At 38.0% G+C, this 18,399-nt stretch overlaps 1 protein-coding gene across 1 annotated transcript in view; it reads right to left on the bottom strand.

Moving 5' to 3' along the window:
- ehd4 (EH-domain containing 4) overlaps positions 1-18,399 on the bottom strand; it is a 46,528-nt gene that overhangs the window by 7,783 nt on the left and 20,346 nt on the right. The window contains 3 exon segments of the mRNA XM_062440549.1: positions 6,483-6,594; positions 7,363-7,496; positions 8,353-8,519. Of these exon segments, the coding sequence (XP_062296533.1) occupies positions 6,483-6,594; positions 7,363-7,496; positions 8,353-8,519 (413 nt within the window).

Raw genomic sequence — 18,399 nt, 5'->3', positions numbered from 1 at the left:
AGGAGGAGGAGAAGGAGGAGGAGGGGGAGGAGGAAGTGGAGGAGGAGGGGGAGGAGCAGGAGGAATGTAGGAGGGCAGGGAGCGGTCGGACCCTTCATACCGACCTGCTGCATTATGTGAGGTGGAAGGAAGGAAGGGGAGGAGGAGGAGGAGGAGGAGGAGGAGGAGAAGGAGGAGGAGGAAGAGGATGAGGAGGAGGAGGGGGAGGAGAAGGAGGAAGGGGAGCAGGAGAAGGAGGAGGAGGAAGGGGAGGAGGAAGGGGATGAGGAGGAGGAGATGGAGGAGGAGGAGGAGGAGAAGGAGGGGGAGGAGGAGGAGGAGAAGGAGGAGGAGGGGGAGGAGGAGCAGGAGGAGGAGGATGAGTAGGAGGATGAGGAGGATGAGGAGGAGGAGGAGGAGGAGGAGGAGGAGGGAGAGGAGCAGGACGATGAGGAGGAGGAGGAGGATGAGGAGGAAGAGGAGGAAGAAGAGGAGGAGGAGGAGCAGGAGGAGGAAGAGGTGAAGGAGGAAGAGGTGGAGCAGGAGGAGAAGGAGGAGGAGCAGGAGGAGGGGGAGCAGGAATGTAGGAATGCAGGGAGTCGTCGGACCCTTCATACCGACCTGCTGCATTATGTGAGGTGGAAGGAAGGAAGGAGGGGAGGGAGGAAGGAGGGGAGGAGGGGAGGAGGGGAGGAGGGGAGGGAGGGAGGAGGGGAGGAGGGAGGGTAAATAACAGCAGGGAGTGAGGTCATTTCTGAGGGCAAAGTGCCAGAGTACATTCATCAATAGTTAGTTAGGAGGGAGGAAGAATAAAAACAAACTGGATTTAACCGGTTTCTTAAACACATTTGTTAACTAGAAGTCTGAAAGTTTGTCCCTGAACTCGTCCACATCTTCTGTCCTCTGTCCAGAACCGTCACTCACCCCTGCTGGAGATTAATATGTTTTATAACGAGGAAACGCTGTGATTGAAGTTTGATTAGGTCCTGTTATGTCGGACGGATGCGAGCGTTGACGTCATCTGACAACTCAGAGATTTCATAAAAAGCTGTTTTTACTACGTGAAGGTTGATGATCTCATATTTATGGAGACTCTAATAAGTAATACCTTTAATATGATGATAAGGTCAGGATGCCGATTAATTGATGAAAACAAGAAGTAAAACCGTGATCTCTGGTGTCCATGTGGTTTAGTTTAAATTTAAAGGGTTAAAATGTGAAAATAAACGTATGAATAACTTGCACAAATTCTTTTTTTGTGGACCCAGCATCAAATTTCTGCTTTTAATCCATTTTGAGAGAATATATTATATATTATAGCAAAAATGTCTAAGTGGTGTAACCATAAAAACTTTGTACCAAATAATTCAACTTGCTTAAAAACAGTAAATATTCAATAAAACACCATATCAACTAGTTTGGCATGATCTTACATTATAACTTTATATTAAATAAAGGTAATGGAATACAATTGTTCTAAATATTACATTTACTCTGGTTACCATGGAGATCAGGAAACATTTACATGTTTTAAATGAAGTCATTATTAGTATAAGTCCACTTAAATACACTGTAGGTGATAAAATATGTAATATGTATCATTCTTTTGTGGTTACACCATTTGACATTTTCAGGAGCATTCAGTCTTACTTTTGGTAAGAAATGGTGCAAATGTCATTTCAAATTATATAAAACCAACAAAATACTAAATGTACATTTTAATCAGGTGGGGAGCTCCGGTCCAACCAGGAAGAAACTTAAAACTGCATTCTATCAAAAGGCCACCAGGGGGCGACCGTTTTGGTGTCAAAAGGACTTCCGTCTCTATACAAGTCAATGGAGAATTCACCAACTTCTCACTTGATTTCTAACCTCAGTAAACGTTTTCAAAATGTGTTTATGGTCTCAATCGCTAGTTTAAAGCCTTCTTCAATGCAGTATGATGTTCATTTGGGACATTTTGGCCTCCCTGATTTTATATGTGACGATAAAGCAGGGTATGCATTAGGGCGTGGCTACGTGGTGATTGACAGGTTGATTGGTTCACAGGTTCAGGTTCATTTGACACTGATTCATCAGCTGATTCAGAACAAACACACTACAGGTCTGATAAATGGATTCAGTTCCAGCAGAGACTGGAAACAAAAGCAGAACCAATAAAAACAGATACAAACATTCTCTATGCAGCTGATTTAACTCCACCAATGAGCCTTCAGCGCTCCACAAACATATGATCCTCTGTTCTTTACTTCATAACTGAAAGCTGCATTATGAGCTTTTTAACTGACTTAAGTCCCGGTCTTGCTGGACTGCATGACCTCAGGACTTCATGTGACTCAGGACTTTATCCCTCACATCTGTGCTTGGCGTGGCGCGTTCGGCACATTTTACTGATCACATCCAAGAGAGAAAAGTGACGACGCTCGCGGCTGTTGAACCTCCCGTTGAATCTGCAGACAAAATATTCTCAGAGCTCCCAGTGCGAGTCCTCCACCCAAGAGAAGAACACAAGAAGTCCTTCATGACAAATAAAAACAACCATCACTCCAAAATCACTGAACCGAATCAAAACAAACATATTAACAGCTTAAAAAATACAATTCTTTATGTTCCTCAGGATGTATGATGAAATCATGATTACACAACAAACTGCTGCTGTTCATTAATCCAAGAGAGTTTTCATCTTTCTATTAGACTGAAAAGTACTGCAGTATTATGAGTGATGTAGTATGCAGTATTACAGTAAAAGTACTGCAGTATTATGAGCGATGTAGTATGCAGTATTACAGTAAAAGTACTGCAGTATTATAGTGATGTAGTATGCAGTATTACAGTAAAAGTACTGCAGTATTATAGTGATGTAGTATGCAGTATTACAGTAAAAGTACTGCAGTATTATGAGCGATGTAGTATGCAGTATTACAGTAAAAGTACTGCAGTATTATGAGCGATGTAGTATGCAGTATTACAGTAAAAGTACTGCAGTATTATGAGTGATGTAGTATGCAGTATTACAGTAAAAGTACTGCAGTATTATGAGCGATGTAGTATGCAGTATTACAGTAAAAGTACTGCAGTATTATGAGTGATGTAGTATGCAGTATTACAGTAAAGTAGTGGTTTGGTCCTCTGACTGATATATTATTATATATGACATCATTAGATTATTAATAGTGAAGCATCAGTGTTAGAGCAGCATGTTACTGTTGTAGCTGCTGGAGGTGGAGCTAGTTTACACTACTTTATATACAGTTAGCTAGTTTAGTCCAGTGGTTCCCAACCTAGGGGTGGGGCCCCTCCAAAGGGTCAGCAGATAAATGTGAGGGGTGGTGAGATGATTAATGGGAGAGGAAAGAAGAACAAACTAAGTTCTGATACACAAATGTGTTTTCAGTTTTTGGACTTTTTCTCTAATCTTTGATTGTTGCTGAAATATTGGATCATCAGTAAAGTATAAGTACCTTAAAATGGTACTTCAGTGCAGTAGTTGTGTAAATGTACTTTGTTATTTTCCACCTTGTTGAGTTTTTATTCCTCAGAAAACAAAAGTCAAATATCTGCAAACATAGAAACTATAATTCAGTTTTGGTTCCTCATATTTTATCTTCACTTCTCTTCAGTTATTTATCTTTTATCCTCGTATTACTCTTCACTTCCCTTCATTTCTCTCTTCATCTCTCTTTTATCATCACTTCATTCTGTTCAGTCCTCTCTCTCCTCAGTGATTTATAGACTCAGTGTTTCTGTACTTCGGTCACGTCTGGATCGGATCCTTCTGTAAATTCTTTAAACTGGACTCGTCCTGCTCGGCTCTCGCTCAGTAATCCCTCCCTTCTGCTGCTGCTGCTGGCTCAGTCCGGTCCTAGTTTCTGTTCTCTGAGTGATCCGCCTCGTCACTGTTCAGTCCTGATGTAGTAAATGAACCCAATGACTCCTGCTCCACATTACATCACTGTTACACTCCTGTTAAAAACACTGTCAATGCATCACTAGACCAAACTGTATTATTCTGATTGTGTGATTTAAAAGGTTTTATTCGTACAGCTTTTCCCGGAGCTTTTGTTTGCCAGCTCTTGGTATTCATCGGTTGTCATGGAGATGGATTGACGTGATTGTGTAATTACAGTCATGTGATAACAGGCGGCTGTTATAGTACAAGTACCTCGAACTATACTACACTATAGTACAAGTACCACAAACTATACTAGAGTAAAGTACAAGTACCTCAAACTGTACTACAGTAAAGTACAAGTACCTCGAACTGTACTACAGTAAAGTACAAGTACCTCGAACTGTACTAAAGTAAAGTACTAGTACCACAAACTTTACTAGAGTAAAGTACAAGTACCTCAAACTGTACTACGGTAAAGTACAAGTACCTCAAACTGTACTACAGTAAAGTACAAGTACCTCAAACTGTACTGCAGTAAAGTACAAGTACCTCAAACTGTACTACACTAAAGTACTAGTACCACAAACTATACTACAGTAAAGTACTAGTACCACAAACTATACTACAGTAAAGTACAAGTACCTCAAACTGTACTACAGTAAAGTACTAGTACCACAAACTATACTACAGTAAAGTACAAGAACCTCAAACTCTACTACAGTAAAGTACAAGTACCTCAAACTGTACTACAGTCAAGTACAAGTACCTCAAACTGTACTGCAGTAAAGTACAAGTACCTCAAACTGTACTACAGTAAAGTACAAGTACCTCAAACTGTACTGCAGTAAAGTACAAGTACCTCAAACTGTACTACAGTCAAGTACAAGTACCTCAAACTGGACTGCAGTAAAGTACAAGTACCTCAAACTGTACTGCAGTAAAGTACAAGTACCTCAAACTGTACTACAGTCAAGTACAAGTACCTCAAACTGTACTGCAGTAAAGTACAAGTACCTCAAACTGTACTACAGTCAAGTACAAGTACCTCAAACTGGACTGCAGTAAAGTACAAGTACCTCAAACTGTACTACAGTAAAGTACAAGTACCTCAAACTGGACTGCAGTTACTTTCCAGCAGCAACAGCAGAAAACTCAGAAACTCTGCAGGTTAAACTGAGCTAAATAAAGTTTCAGCTCTTCTGACGTTGACGTGAACAGAAACATGAAAGAAAGAACATTCGTCCGGCAGGAAGTCGTTCTCTTCAGGAACAGCAAACAACATGAACAGAACCTCCAGCCTGAGAACTTCAAACAGCCTCCTTCAGGTTTCACACAGAAACACACGCTGATATATTTCATCTGAACGCCGACAGGAAGCTTCCTGTTAGTGACGAGCTCCGATCAGCTGCTCAGTCTAAACAAAGCTGCAGGATTTTACACAGCAGCTTTAAATTTAGTGTCACTTCTGCTTCATGCTTCTAAAGAAAAGGAAGAAGAATAAAGGTCATGTGTATCATTTCTCTTATTGTCCTCCTAAAAATGAAAGTTTAGGTTTATAGCTTTCGTTCACTGTGGTTAAAAACTGTTTAACCCTTTAAATACTGTTCATATTCTACACCCTCACAATGTGTTCTGGGTCAGTTTTGACTATTATTATAATTAATTAAGAATTTGTAGCACGTAAACAAAAGTAAAACCTTTTTAAAAATCTTTTCATTTTTGTGCATTTGTTTTTACAGAATAGAAGACATTTGGGGTGTTTCTATCATAGACTGTATATAAGAAATGGACGTAATATCCGTGACGTCACCCATTGGTTTGTGGACTGCTGCTCGGAGGCCAATAGTATCGGATCTGAGCAGCGCCAAAATAAGAACAGGGATTCTACTTATATGTGCATCAGGAGGAGCATGAGGCGCCCTCCTGAACCTGTGAACCAATCGACCTGTCAATCACGACGTAGCCACGCCCTAATGCATACCCTGCTTTATCGTCACATATAAAATCAGGGAGGCCAAAATGTCCCAAATGAACATCATACTGCATTGAAGAAGGCTTTAAACTAGTGATTGAGACCATAAACACATTTTGAAAACGTTTACTGAGGTTAGAAATCAAGTGAGAAGTTGGTGAATTCTCCATTGACTTGTATAGAGACGGAAGTCCTTTTGACACCAAAACGGTCGCCCCCTGGTGGCCTTTTGATAGAATGCAGTTTTAAGTTACTTCCGTGTTGGCCTCATTTCAGAGGACCGGAACTCCCCGCCTGGTTCATATACAGCTTGTTTAAAATTGCTGCCTTTATATTTTATTGTGTTATTTTAACATAAATACACTAAACTAAACTTAACTAATAGTTTTCTTTACATGTATCAGCTAAAAACAGAACATCAGAACCTTCTTAGATTATTTATGAGATTTTATGGCGCCTTTCTGTCTTTTCTGATGGATCATATTTGTTTGTCTCTGAATCAGCTGTCAGCACTTCAAGATCAAGTTTCTCCACTTTTTTCTGTCCTGGGACACAAAACCAAACTTTGCACAGACCCAGCAGAGACTTTCAGGGTCTCGCTGTTAATCCCAAACGTCAACGTGTCATTTCCTGTCTCACCTTGGCGAGCCGCGCTCTCTTGATGAGGTCGTTGAGTTTACGGAGCGCCGCGTTCCTCGGGAGACTCTGAATGTCCCTGAAGAGATCCTGAGACTCCGCCTCGAACAGACGCCTGGGTATGAACACATGAACACATGAATGAATGAGTGAACTGTACTGTATCCAGACCCACACAATAAATGACGGACACAATGAATGATCGAATGCATGAATGAATGAATGAATGCGTGAGTGAGTGAATGAATCAATGCATGAATGAATGAACCAATCAATCAATCAATGCATGAATGAATGAATCAATCAATCAATGCATGAATGAATGAATGAATGAGTGAGTGAATCAATGTCTAAATGAATGAATGCATGAATGCATGAATGCATGAATGAGTGAATGAATGAATGCATGAGTGAATAAATGAATCAATGCATGAATTAATTAATTAATGAGTGAATGAATGAATTCTCCTGTATCCAGACCTGCTGTGTGAATGACTACATGAATGATAACTAATAGTAATAATGTATGAATGAATAAGAGAGTGAATATGAATAAATGAACACTACTGTATACAGGCCATGATGAATGAATGAATGAATGAACAAATTACTGAAGAGGATTATACTCAGGCTCACTGAATGAATGAATGAATGAACGAACGATACTATATCCAGACCCACATAAGCAATGATGGACAAAATGAATGAATACATGAATGAATGAATGAACAGTGCTGTTTCCAGGCATGTTGAATGAATAGATTAATAAATGAATGAATGAATGAATGGATGTATGGATGGATGTATAAATGAATTAATAACTTAATAAATAGATGAATGAATGGATGAATTAATGAATGAATGAATGAACGTGATCTCTGACCTGTTCTCAGTGTTCTGCAGCGGTTTGGCCCAGAAGGAGCCGAGGTAAACTCTCACCACCTCCGGAGTGTTGATCACCTTCCCAAGTGACCACATGAGGGCGCCGTACACCCGCATCAGCTGCTGCGTGTCCACCTGAGAGAGCAGGTGAGGAACAGGTGAGGAACAGGTGGACAACAGGTGGAGAACAGGTGAGGAGCAGGTGAGGAACAGGTGAGGAACAGGTGGAGAACAGGTGAGGAACAGGTGAGGAACAGGTGAAGAACAGGTGAGGAACAGGTGGAGAACAGGTGGACAACAGGTGGAGAACAGGTGAGGAGCAGGTGAGGAACAGGTGAGGAACAGGTGGAGAACAGGTGGAGAACAGGTGAGGAACAGGTGGAGAACAGGTGAGGAACAGGTGAGGAACCGGTGGAGAACAGGTGGAGAACAGGTGAGGAACCAGTGGAGAACAGGTGGAGAACAGGTGAGGAACCAGTGGAGAACAGGTGGAGAACAGATGAGGAACAGGTTAGTAAGGAACAGGTGAGGAACAGGTGAAGAACAGGTGAAGAACAGGTGGAGAACAGGTGAAGAACAGGTGGAGAACAGGTGAGGAACAGGTGAAGAACAAGTGAAGAACAGGTGAAGAACAGGTGAGGAACCGGTGGAGAACAGGTGGAGAACAGGTGAGGAACCAGTGGAGAACAGGTGGAGAACAGGTGAATAACAAGTGAATAACAGGTGAGGAACAGGTGGAGAACAGGTGAGGAACAGGTGGAGAACAAGTGAATAACAGGTGAGGAACAAGTGGAGAACAGGTGAGGAACAGGTGGAGAACAGGTGAGGAACAGGTGAGGAACCGGTGGAGAACAGGTGGAGAACAGGTGAGGAACCAGTGGAGAACAGGTGGAGAACAGGTGAATAACAAGTGAATAACAGGTAAAGAACAGATGTAGAACAGTTGAGTAAAGAACAGGTGATTAAGGAACAGGTGAGGAACAGTTCCCACCTGGTCGGCCTTGTTGAGAACGACTCGGATCTTGTCGTCTTGCCCTTTGAATGCTCGGATAGCTTCGGAGAATTCGTCGGAGATGTCCAGTTTGTGAGCGTCAAACAGCAGAATGATCCGATCCACGCGTTCTCCGAACCAACGCAGAACTTCCGCAAAGTCGTAACCTGCAGAGACACAAGGGACGAGATCAGGACGAAGATCGGGACACAAAGAGTATAAAACACCGTGGACACATCAGAGACATTTAGTAAGACGACTTAAAGGACGAGTTCACAATTCTTCCAGTGTCTTAAACCAACAATCAGGAGCTTAAAGTAACATGAAGTGTTTTTCTGTGTCTGTAATGATTCCTCCTGATCATGCTGACCATTAGAAGACCCCTTCATAATAAGAGGAAAGAAAGAAAGAAAGAAAGAAAGAAAGAAAGAAAGAAAGAAAGAAAGAAATAGGAAGAAAAGAACAAGAATAAGGGGGAGAAGATGAAGAAAGAAGGAGAGAGAGAGAAAGGAGGAAGATGAAGAAAGAACAAGAAGAAAGAACAAGAAAAGGGAAGATGAAGAAGAGAAAGAAAGGAAGAAGGGGAAGAAAGAACAAGAAGAAGAAAGAAAAACAAAAGAGGAAGAAAGAAAAAAGAAAAAGGAGGATGCTAAAGAGAAAGAAAGACAGAAAGAAAGAAAAGAAAATGAGGGAAGAAGATGAAGAAAGAAAGGAAAAAAGAAATAAAGAAAAATGAAAAGAAAATTAAGGAAAAAAGGGAGGAAGAAAGAAACAGAACAAGAAGAAAGAAAGAAAGAAAGAAAAGAGTTAAGAAAGAAAAAAAGAAAGAAAGAAAGAAAGAAAGGAGGAGAGTAAATGAGTCAAACCTTCATCTTCTATGTTTCAACGTTACAGTGTTTTTAGTAGCAAAGTCTTTGTGTTACTATGGTTACACCACAGCTCAACAGGAAACCCTAAGAGGGAATCTGATGCTTAAAACACTGTAAATGTTTCAGATATCAATTCAACTCAAAACTGACTAACTGAAACACTGTGAACTGGTCCTTTAACACCTCACATACTGTTCATATTCTGACTCTTCTCCTTCATAATTAGCCTCTATATAACATTTATGCACCACAACAATCCTTCATAATACACTTCATCAGTCACAGATCAATGTGTGATTAATCCTTAATGCCCTAAGATATTAAATGAGGTCGACTTTAACCCTGAGCAGTGTGAGGGTTGAGCATTAATGTGTTCATTGTAATGTCCTCTGCTACGATGTAAAGTGATCTGTGGCAGGAAGGGTGTGGCTCCCCTGAAACTGGGTGACACTGAGCTCTCAACTGGAAATTAGATGGACGACAACAAAAGAAAAAGAAGCTTTCACAATTTAAAAACAGACGCCACAGAAAGATGTTTGTCCTTCAGCTTTAAATGTTTTAAAGGAGCAGTTTGGTCAGAAAGTATAAACTTTACAAGACTTTGTGTTGGTAGTTAAAAATCTACAACGGAGTATTACGGCCGTACTAAGAGGAAAAATAAATAAATATAATTTTGGAAATTACAAGAATAAAGTTGTAATATTACCAGAATAAAGGGTTAAGTTAACTTAACAAGATGCTCAACATTCATCATTTTAACGCAGGGGGAGAGACTGCTCTTTCTTGTAAGAGTTCTCATAAAATTACAACTTTATTCTCCTAATATTATGACTTTATACTCGTAATATTACGACTTTTTTCTCGTAATGTTATGACTTTATTCTCGTAATATTACGACTTTATTCTCGCAATATTACAACTTTATTCTCGTAATATTATGACTTTATTCTTGTAATGTTACGATTTTATTCTCGTAGACCTAATATTACGATTTTATTCTCGTAGACCTAATATTACGACTTTATTCTCGTAATTTCCCCCCCAATAAAAACAACAAAAATGTCTCTCTTAATCTGGACCTAATACTTGTACAAATCCACTAATTACAGCTATAATTAAGATGTTTGAGTTTAAGTTCAAGGAGTTCAAAATAAGCCAGTAAGTGATCCCTGGGTTTAGTAATAATCCATTAATCTCTGCAGCTTTAGACTAAACAACACATTTAAATATAGACATCAAGGACTCTGGGAAAAGGTGATTTCATTCATGTATTTTCTACTATTTTATTTATTTATTTTACATCTTATAAACCAAAAGATTATTGATTAATCAAGAGAATACATGGGAGATTAATCAATAATAAATATACTGATGATGGGAGTCTGATGGACGTTCATCAGCGCCACCAACAGGTCAAACTGTATAAAGACTGACTGTTCTAATCAGCCTTCAGCTCTACATGTGTTTATGTAGATTTTGTGTTTGTCTTCGTCTTATAGGTGACCTTTCAAATGTAGTTTACACAACACAGAACAAATGAACATACATCACACACACACACACACACACACACACACACACACACACACACACACACACACACACACACACACACACACACACACACACACACACACACACACACACCTTCAGTAAACAGCAGCTTGGCGTCATGTTTCTTCACTTTCATTCAGACTGAAATATCTCAACAGCTGTTAAAGTGATTTCTATGAAGCTTTGTTCAGAGGAAGAATCTACTGACTGTTCATGAGGTCGACTTTTTAGCTCTTTACCGAAATATCTCAACAACTTGTTTTTTGTTTTTTTTGTCACTGTTTCTAAGAGAGATGTAGAAAACAAGGACTTATGATTATTTACTTTATTTATACTTGTGTATTAGAGTTTAATGACCCAAATAAACTCAACTAAAAGGTGGATTTTGGCAATTATTATCAATAAATTGTTTATTTTGTAGATGAAACATTGAAAGAAATAGTGAAAACAATGGTGACGATGATATCTTCAATGTTCTTAAAGTATAAAATGTTATAGGATATTAATTTATTATCAAACAGCAAATTATCATATTTGAGAAGCTGGAATAAGAAAACATTTTACATTCTTACTTTTAAAGTAAATCAATGAAACTTTTTTATCAATTGTCAAATCAGCAGCAAGTTAATTTTATGATGAATCAATGAATCGTTGCAGCTCTGGAGTTTGATTTTTCATGTAGCGCCACCATCTGGTCAACATTCGTACTTAGTCATTAGTTTATCACCATAAAAGCTGCAAAATTAACTAACATTCCCATCACCCTCAGCTGTAATCTGTGTTTAACATTATATCTGAGTCTAGTTTAATTAACATCTAATCATATAATCTTTTAATTGAAGCATAACTAATGTAAGTCATGATACTGCCCCCTACAGGCTGCAGCGTGCATTACAGCCACAATAGGAAATGTGAAAGTTTGACCGTTTGACGAACATTTTCCAAGACAAAACCTGCATTAATCAATTAACTGAGCATTATATAATACTGCAGTGTGTGTGTGTGTGTGTGTGTGTGTGTGTGTGTGTGTGTGTCATCTCCCTGCATTAGATTTTGAACCTAAACAATATCTAACACCAACACTGCCGTCTGTGCACACTGACAACATCCCTGCAGTGTTTGTGGACAAAACACACACACACACACACACACACACACACACACAGACACACACACACACACAGACAGACAGACAGGATGGAGCTGTTGGCACACTGAAGTCTCTGCTGAGTCTATCATGTCATGAAGGTCGTGGTGTTACCGGCTGCTTCTTCCTGCAGGTTTAACTACCATCATCCAGCTGCAGCTTCCACTCACTCTACTGTGTTAATATTTGGTGTTTTTCATAGAGGAGACAAAGGTGTGAGGCATGAGAGGACTTTTCTTTAAAGTTATCGAAACTGACGCTCAATGTCTCACTTTAACTATTAGCTACACTGCCCCCAAGTTGCTCAATTTTCTCCATCTGTATCTGTACAAGGGTCAGTGAGGTTTATTAGTGTCCATGTGGTTTAGTTTAAATTTAAAGGGTTAAAATGTGAAAATAAACATATGAATAACATGCACACATTCTTTTTTTGTGGACCCAGCATCAAATTTCTGCTTTTAATCCATTTAGAGAGAATATATTAGAGGATTATGGCAAAAATGTCTAAGTGGTGTAACCATAACAACTTTGTACCAAATAATTCAACTTGCTTAAAAACAGTAAATTGTCAATAAAACACCATATCAACTAGTTTGGCATTTACATTATAACTTTATATTAAATAAAGGTAATGGAATACAATTGTTCTAAATATTACATTTACTCTGGTAACCATGGAGATCAGGAAACATTTACATGTTTTAAATGAAGTCATTATTAGTATAAGTCCACTTAAATACACTGTAGGTGATAAAATATGTAATATTTATAATTCTTTTGTGGTTACACCATTTGACATTTTCAGGAGCATTCAGTCTTACTTTTGGTAAAAAATGGTGCAAATGTCATTTCAAATGATATAAAACCAACAAAAATACTAAATGTACATTTTAACAAACCTGATGCTGCTTTTAAATCTAGTCTAACTGATTTCTGAACAGCTCATCTAGTTAAACCTTATTTGACACTGACCTGTACGTTTTTAATGTTGAGCATAAAAGCTTTATGAGGACTTGTTTATCAGTTGACTGCATGAATTGATCACCAAATTTAAAAGCTACACCAAAGTTAAAAACTTGATATTTTGCCTAAAAAACTGAAGCTATAACTTCACTGAAATTAAGTAAAAGTCCACTAAAGATGCTGCTGTTATAAATACTGTTGTGAACGAACAAAGATGTACAACACATCTCATATTCAGGCCAGGTGCAGGACAAAAAAAATTCAATGAAGGCCCCAAAAAACGTTTCTGTCTTCATAAAACATTGACGTGAGCAGGTCTTTACAGAGCCTGGACTCGTCCCGTCATGAATAACTGATGCACCAAGGTGTCAGAACGGAGTCGGCTTCAGGTTACAGCTGCAGGTTCAGGTTTGTCTCAGCAGTAAATACAGACTCTGCACCTGTGACGGCCAGGTAGACCGACGGAAACACACCTGACACTGCAGAGTTCATCTCATTGACACTTATCTTAGTAGTTATAGTCAAATATGAATAAATAAATGTATTGTTATAACTCCACCGTTCTTTGATTTTACTATTTTATATACATTTACTATATATTTTACTCTGTTTTAAGGGTTTTAGTATCTTATTTATTGTTCTTGTAGCACTTTTATTCTTTTATTGTTGTGTTTTTCCGTCCAGGTTGTTGTTGAGGAAATGAACTCTGCTGCAGGTTTTTTTTAATGAGACGCATTCTTTCTGAATTGTGGCGTAGCTGCTGCTTCTATTAACAAGGCGACGGATTACTTCACATGTTCCATTTCCTCTTTAAAGGGAAATGCCTTCAACAATAACAATACTGCTTCCTCTGCAAAGCTTTAACGTACTATATTTATGTCCCGATTTGGAAGAAGACTGTGTGCAGAGTTCAACAAAGAAACCTGGAGAGGTTTTTAACAGTCAGTTGAGGAGTTTAGGATCCCTCTGTTTTAGGATTATGTTCATTATCAATCAAGTTAATTCATATATTCTGTGTTTACTCTATAAAAAAAGGCTTCATCACCTTAAGATGTCGATCACAGTCAAACATCACTTCTTCAAATGTCTCGTTTTGTCCAATATTTCAATTAAAACATAAAAGTTCAAAAAGATATAAAAGAGAAAATCCGGCTGATCAGCTGACTCATTATCAATCAAATCATAAACTATTTTGATAATTAATGTCAGTTTTAGTCTCTTATCAGCTTCTTTAATGTGATCATTTAAAGCTTTTGTCTGTTTTATATAATTATAAACTGAATATCTTTGAGTTTTGGGCTTTTAATCAAAACCATAGACTGTATATATAATGGACGTAACATCCGTGACGTCACCCATTGGTTTGTGGACTGTTGCTCGGAGGCCAATAGTATCGGATCTGAGCAGCGCCATCTTGAAAATTTCAGGTGCATGCTGGGAAAAATAAAAATAGGGATTCTACTTATATGGGCATCAGGAGGAGCATGAGGCGCCCTCCTGAACCTGTGAACCAATCAACCTGTCAATCACCACGTAGCCACGCCCTAATGCATACCCTGCTTTATCGTCACATATAAAATCAGGGAGGCCAAAATGTCCCAAATGAACATCATACTGCATTGAAGAAGGCTTTAAAGTAGCGATTGAGACCATAAACACATTTTGAAAACGTTTACTGAGGTTAGAAATCAAGTGAGAAGTTGGTGAATTCTCCATTGACTTGTATAGAGACGGAAGTCCTTTTGACACCAAAACGGTCGCCCCCTGGTGGCCTTTTGATAGAATGCAGTTTTAAGTTACTTCAGCGTTGGCCTCATTTCAGAGGACCGGAGCTCCCCACATGGTCAAAACACGACATCTGAAGATATCCATGTTTAGGAAACTGAAAAAAGACAGTTTATAATAAAAACAAGAGTCTGCAGCCGTGTATCTACCGTATACTTTCTCAAGTCGCTGATTAATTGTTTCCAAAACCAGAAGATATTTAATTTGCTGTCACACAGACGAAGACAAAAAGCAAATTATCACATTTGAGAAGCTTGAACCAGAGAATATTTTGTAGTTTTTACTGAATGTCTGATGCTGTGTCTTAAATCTCTTTTTCTGTATTTACACTTAATATTCTAAGTGCATAAATGTGTTCACAGTGAGAAGTATGGAAACATGCAGCACTATGAGAACCCAGATGGTGGATTAGTATGAAAAACAACATACAGCCGACGCTAAGGGCAACGTCACTGGACAAAGTAACATTTTGACCAGATTATGGCGCTAAATGAAAAGTCAGAGGATCAAAAACAGGCCTGTCACAATAATTAACGACTTATTGTATAATAACGTAATTATCAACGTTATCATGTCTATATATCGACTTATCGTACAATAACACAATTATCAACATTATCATGTCTATCTATCGACTTATCGTACAATAACACAATTATCAACGTTATCATGTCTATATATCGACTTATCGTACAATAATGTTATTATTGACTTCATCGTGACTATATGTCGATTTATCGTACAATAACGTAATTATAAATGTCATTGCGTCCATATATCGACTTATCGTACAATAACGCAATTATCAACATCATCGTGTCTATATATCGACTTATCGTACAATTACGTTATCGACTTCATCGCGACTATATATTAATTTATCGTACAATAACGTAATTATCAGCATCATTGCGTCCATATATCAATTCATTGTACAATAACACAATTTTCTAATATCGTGTCTATATATCAACTTATCGTACAATAACGTAATTATCGACGTCATCGCATCTGTATATGGACTTATCATACAATAACGTTACTATCGACATCAATGCGCCCATATTACGACTTATCGTACAATAACGTAATTATCAGCATCATCGCGTCTATACATGGACGCCCTCATTTACATTATTATACTATTATTTTATCATTATATCAGTGGTATAAAATGATCTACAAATGACAATAATATCATACATATAAAAATAGAAAGAGAGAAAAAAAAAAATCTTGACTAAAATATTGCATAAAATATGAGAATGCAGCAAGACATCATGGAGGGCAGCGTCCCATATCTCCAATCCCACCACCCAACCCTCTTTACATTATTATGCTATTATATTATCATTATATCAGTGGTATAAAATGATCTTCTAATGACAATAATATCATATATATAAAAATAGAAAGAGAGAAAGAAAATAAAAAGTTACTAAAATAATATGAGAATGCAGCAAGACATCATGGAGGGCAGCGCCCCATATCTCCAATCCCACCACCCAACCCTCTTTACATTATTATGAAACTATATTATCATTATATCAGTGGTATAAAATGATCTTCTAATGACAATAATATCATATATATAAAAATAGAAAGAGAGAAAGAAAATAAAAAGTTACTAAAATAATATGAGAGAGCAGCAAGACATCATGGAGGGTAGCGCCCCATGTCTCCAATCCCACCACCCAACCCTCTTTACATTATTATGCTATTATATTATCATTATATCAGTGGTATAAGATGATCTTCAAATGACAATAATATCGTTTATCGTGATTATTTCTGAGACAATATATCGTCCAATATAAGCAGTTATCATGACAGGTCCTAACTGATGTGTGTCAAATATATTAAAGAGGAGTTTCACAGCTGTAAATATGATGGTCTCTTAAAAACTTGGTCACCTATGTTGTAGAAATGTGAAATAATTGATGAAATTGTTTCCCTCTGACTGAGAAAAAGAGACCGTAGATTCAATAATTAAGGAAATCCTACAACACCCAGAATGCATTGTGCCCCGTTAAATACAATAATCAATACTGGAAACAATCCTTATTTTCAGCCCCAAACATGTTAAGCTTGAAGATCCATTATTGACTTTGAATTAAAAGGTTGAGTTGTTCCAGACACAGCTCAGTTACCATGAACACAAACATAACCTCCACCCTATAAACAGCCGCCTGTTATCACATGACTGTAATTACACAATCACGTCAATCCATCTCCATGACAACCGATGAATACCAAGAGCTGGCAAACAAAATCTCCGGAAAAAGCTGTACGAATAAAACCTTTTGAATCACACAATCAGAACAATACAGTTTGGTCTAGTGATGCATTGACAGTGTTTTTAACAGGAGTGTAACAGTGATGTAATGTGGAGCAGGAGTCATTGGGTTCATTTACTACATCAGGACTGAACAGTGACGAGGCGGATCACTCAGAGAACAGAAACTAGGAACGGACTGAGCCAGCAGCAGCAGCAGCAGAAGGGAGGGATTACTGAGCGAGAGCCGAGCAGGACGAGTCAGTTTAAAGAATTTACAGAAGGATCCGATCCAGACGTGACCGAAGTACAGAAACACTGAGTCTATAAATCACTGAGGAGAGAGAGGACTGAACAGAATGAAGTGATGATAAAAGAGAGATGAAGAGAGAAATGAAGGGAAGTGAAGAGTAATACGAGGATAAAAGATAAATAACTGAAGAGAAGTGAAGATAAAATATGAGGAACCAAAACTGAATTATAGTTTCTATGTTTGCAGATATTTGACTTTTGTTTCTGATGAATAAAAACTCAACAAGGTGGAAAATAACAAAGTACATTTACACAACTAGTGTACTGAAGTACCATTTTAAGGTACTTATACTTTACTGTAGTACAGTTAGAGGTACTTGTATTTTACTGTAGTACAGTCTGAGGTACTTGTACTTTACTGTAGTACAGTTAGAGGTACTTGTACTTTACTGCAGTACAGTTAGAGGTACTTGTACTTTACTGTAGTACAGTTAGAGGTACTTGTACTTTACTGTAGTACAGTTTGAGGTACTAGTACTTTACTGTAGTAGTTTGAGGTACTTGTACTTTACTGTAGTACAGTCTGAGGTACTTGTACTTTACTGTAGTACAGTCTGAGGTACTTGTACTTTACTGTAGTACAGTTTGAGGTACTAGTACTTTACTGTAGTAGTTTGAGGTACTTGTACTTTACTGTAGTACAGTTAGAGGTACTTGTACTTTACTGTAGTACAGTCTGAGGTACTTGTACTTTACTGTAGTACAGTCTGAGGTACTTGTACTTTACTGTAGTACAGTTTGAGGTACTTGTACTTTACTGTAGTACAGTCTGAGGTACTTGTACTTTACTGTAGTATTTCCATGTGATGCTACTTTCTACATCTCAGAGGGAAATATTGTACTTTCTACTCCACTACATTTGACAGCTTTAGTTACTTTTCAGATGCAGATTTGACACAATGGATAATATAACAAGCTTTATAAATACAACACATTGTTAAAGATGAAACCAAAAAGCAGTGTGTAGTCGGCTCACATTTCAGATGTCTATGAGTTGTTAACAGCTCCACCAAATAGTGATTTTTCCATCTAAACTTCTCACATGCTTTCATTTCAATAAATGTTCAAATGATCCAATATTTCAGCAAAAATCAAAGATTAGAGAAAAAGTCCAAAAACTGAAAACACATTTGTGTATCAGA

This window comes from Scomber scombrus, chromosome 19 (genome assembly GCF_963691925.1).
Source record: "Scomber scombrus chromosome 19, fScoSco1.1, whole genome shotgun sequence".
NCBI lineage: Eukaryota > Metazoa > Chordata > Actinopteri > Scombriformes > Scombridae > Scomber > Scomber scombrus.
Note: the sequence above shows the minus strand (reverse complement) of the source record. Positions and strands in the feature narration are given on the sequence as shown.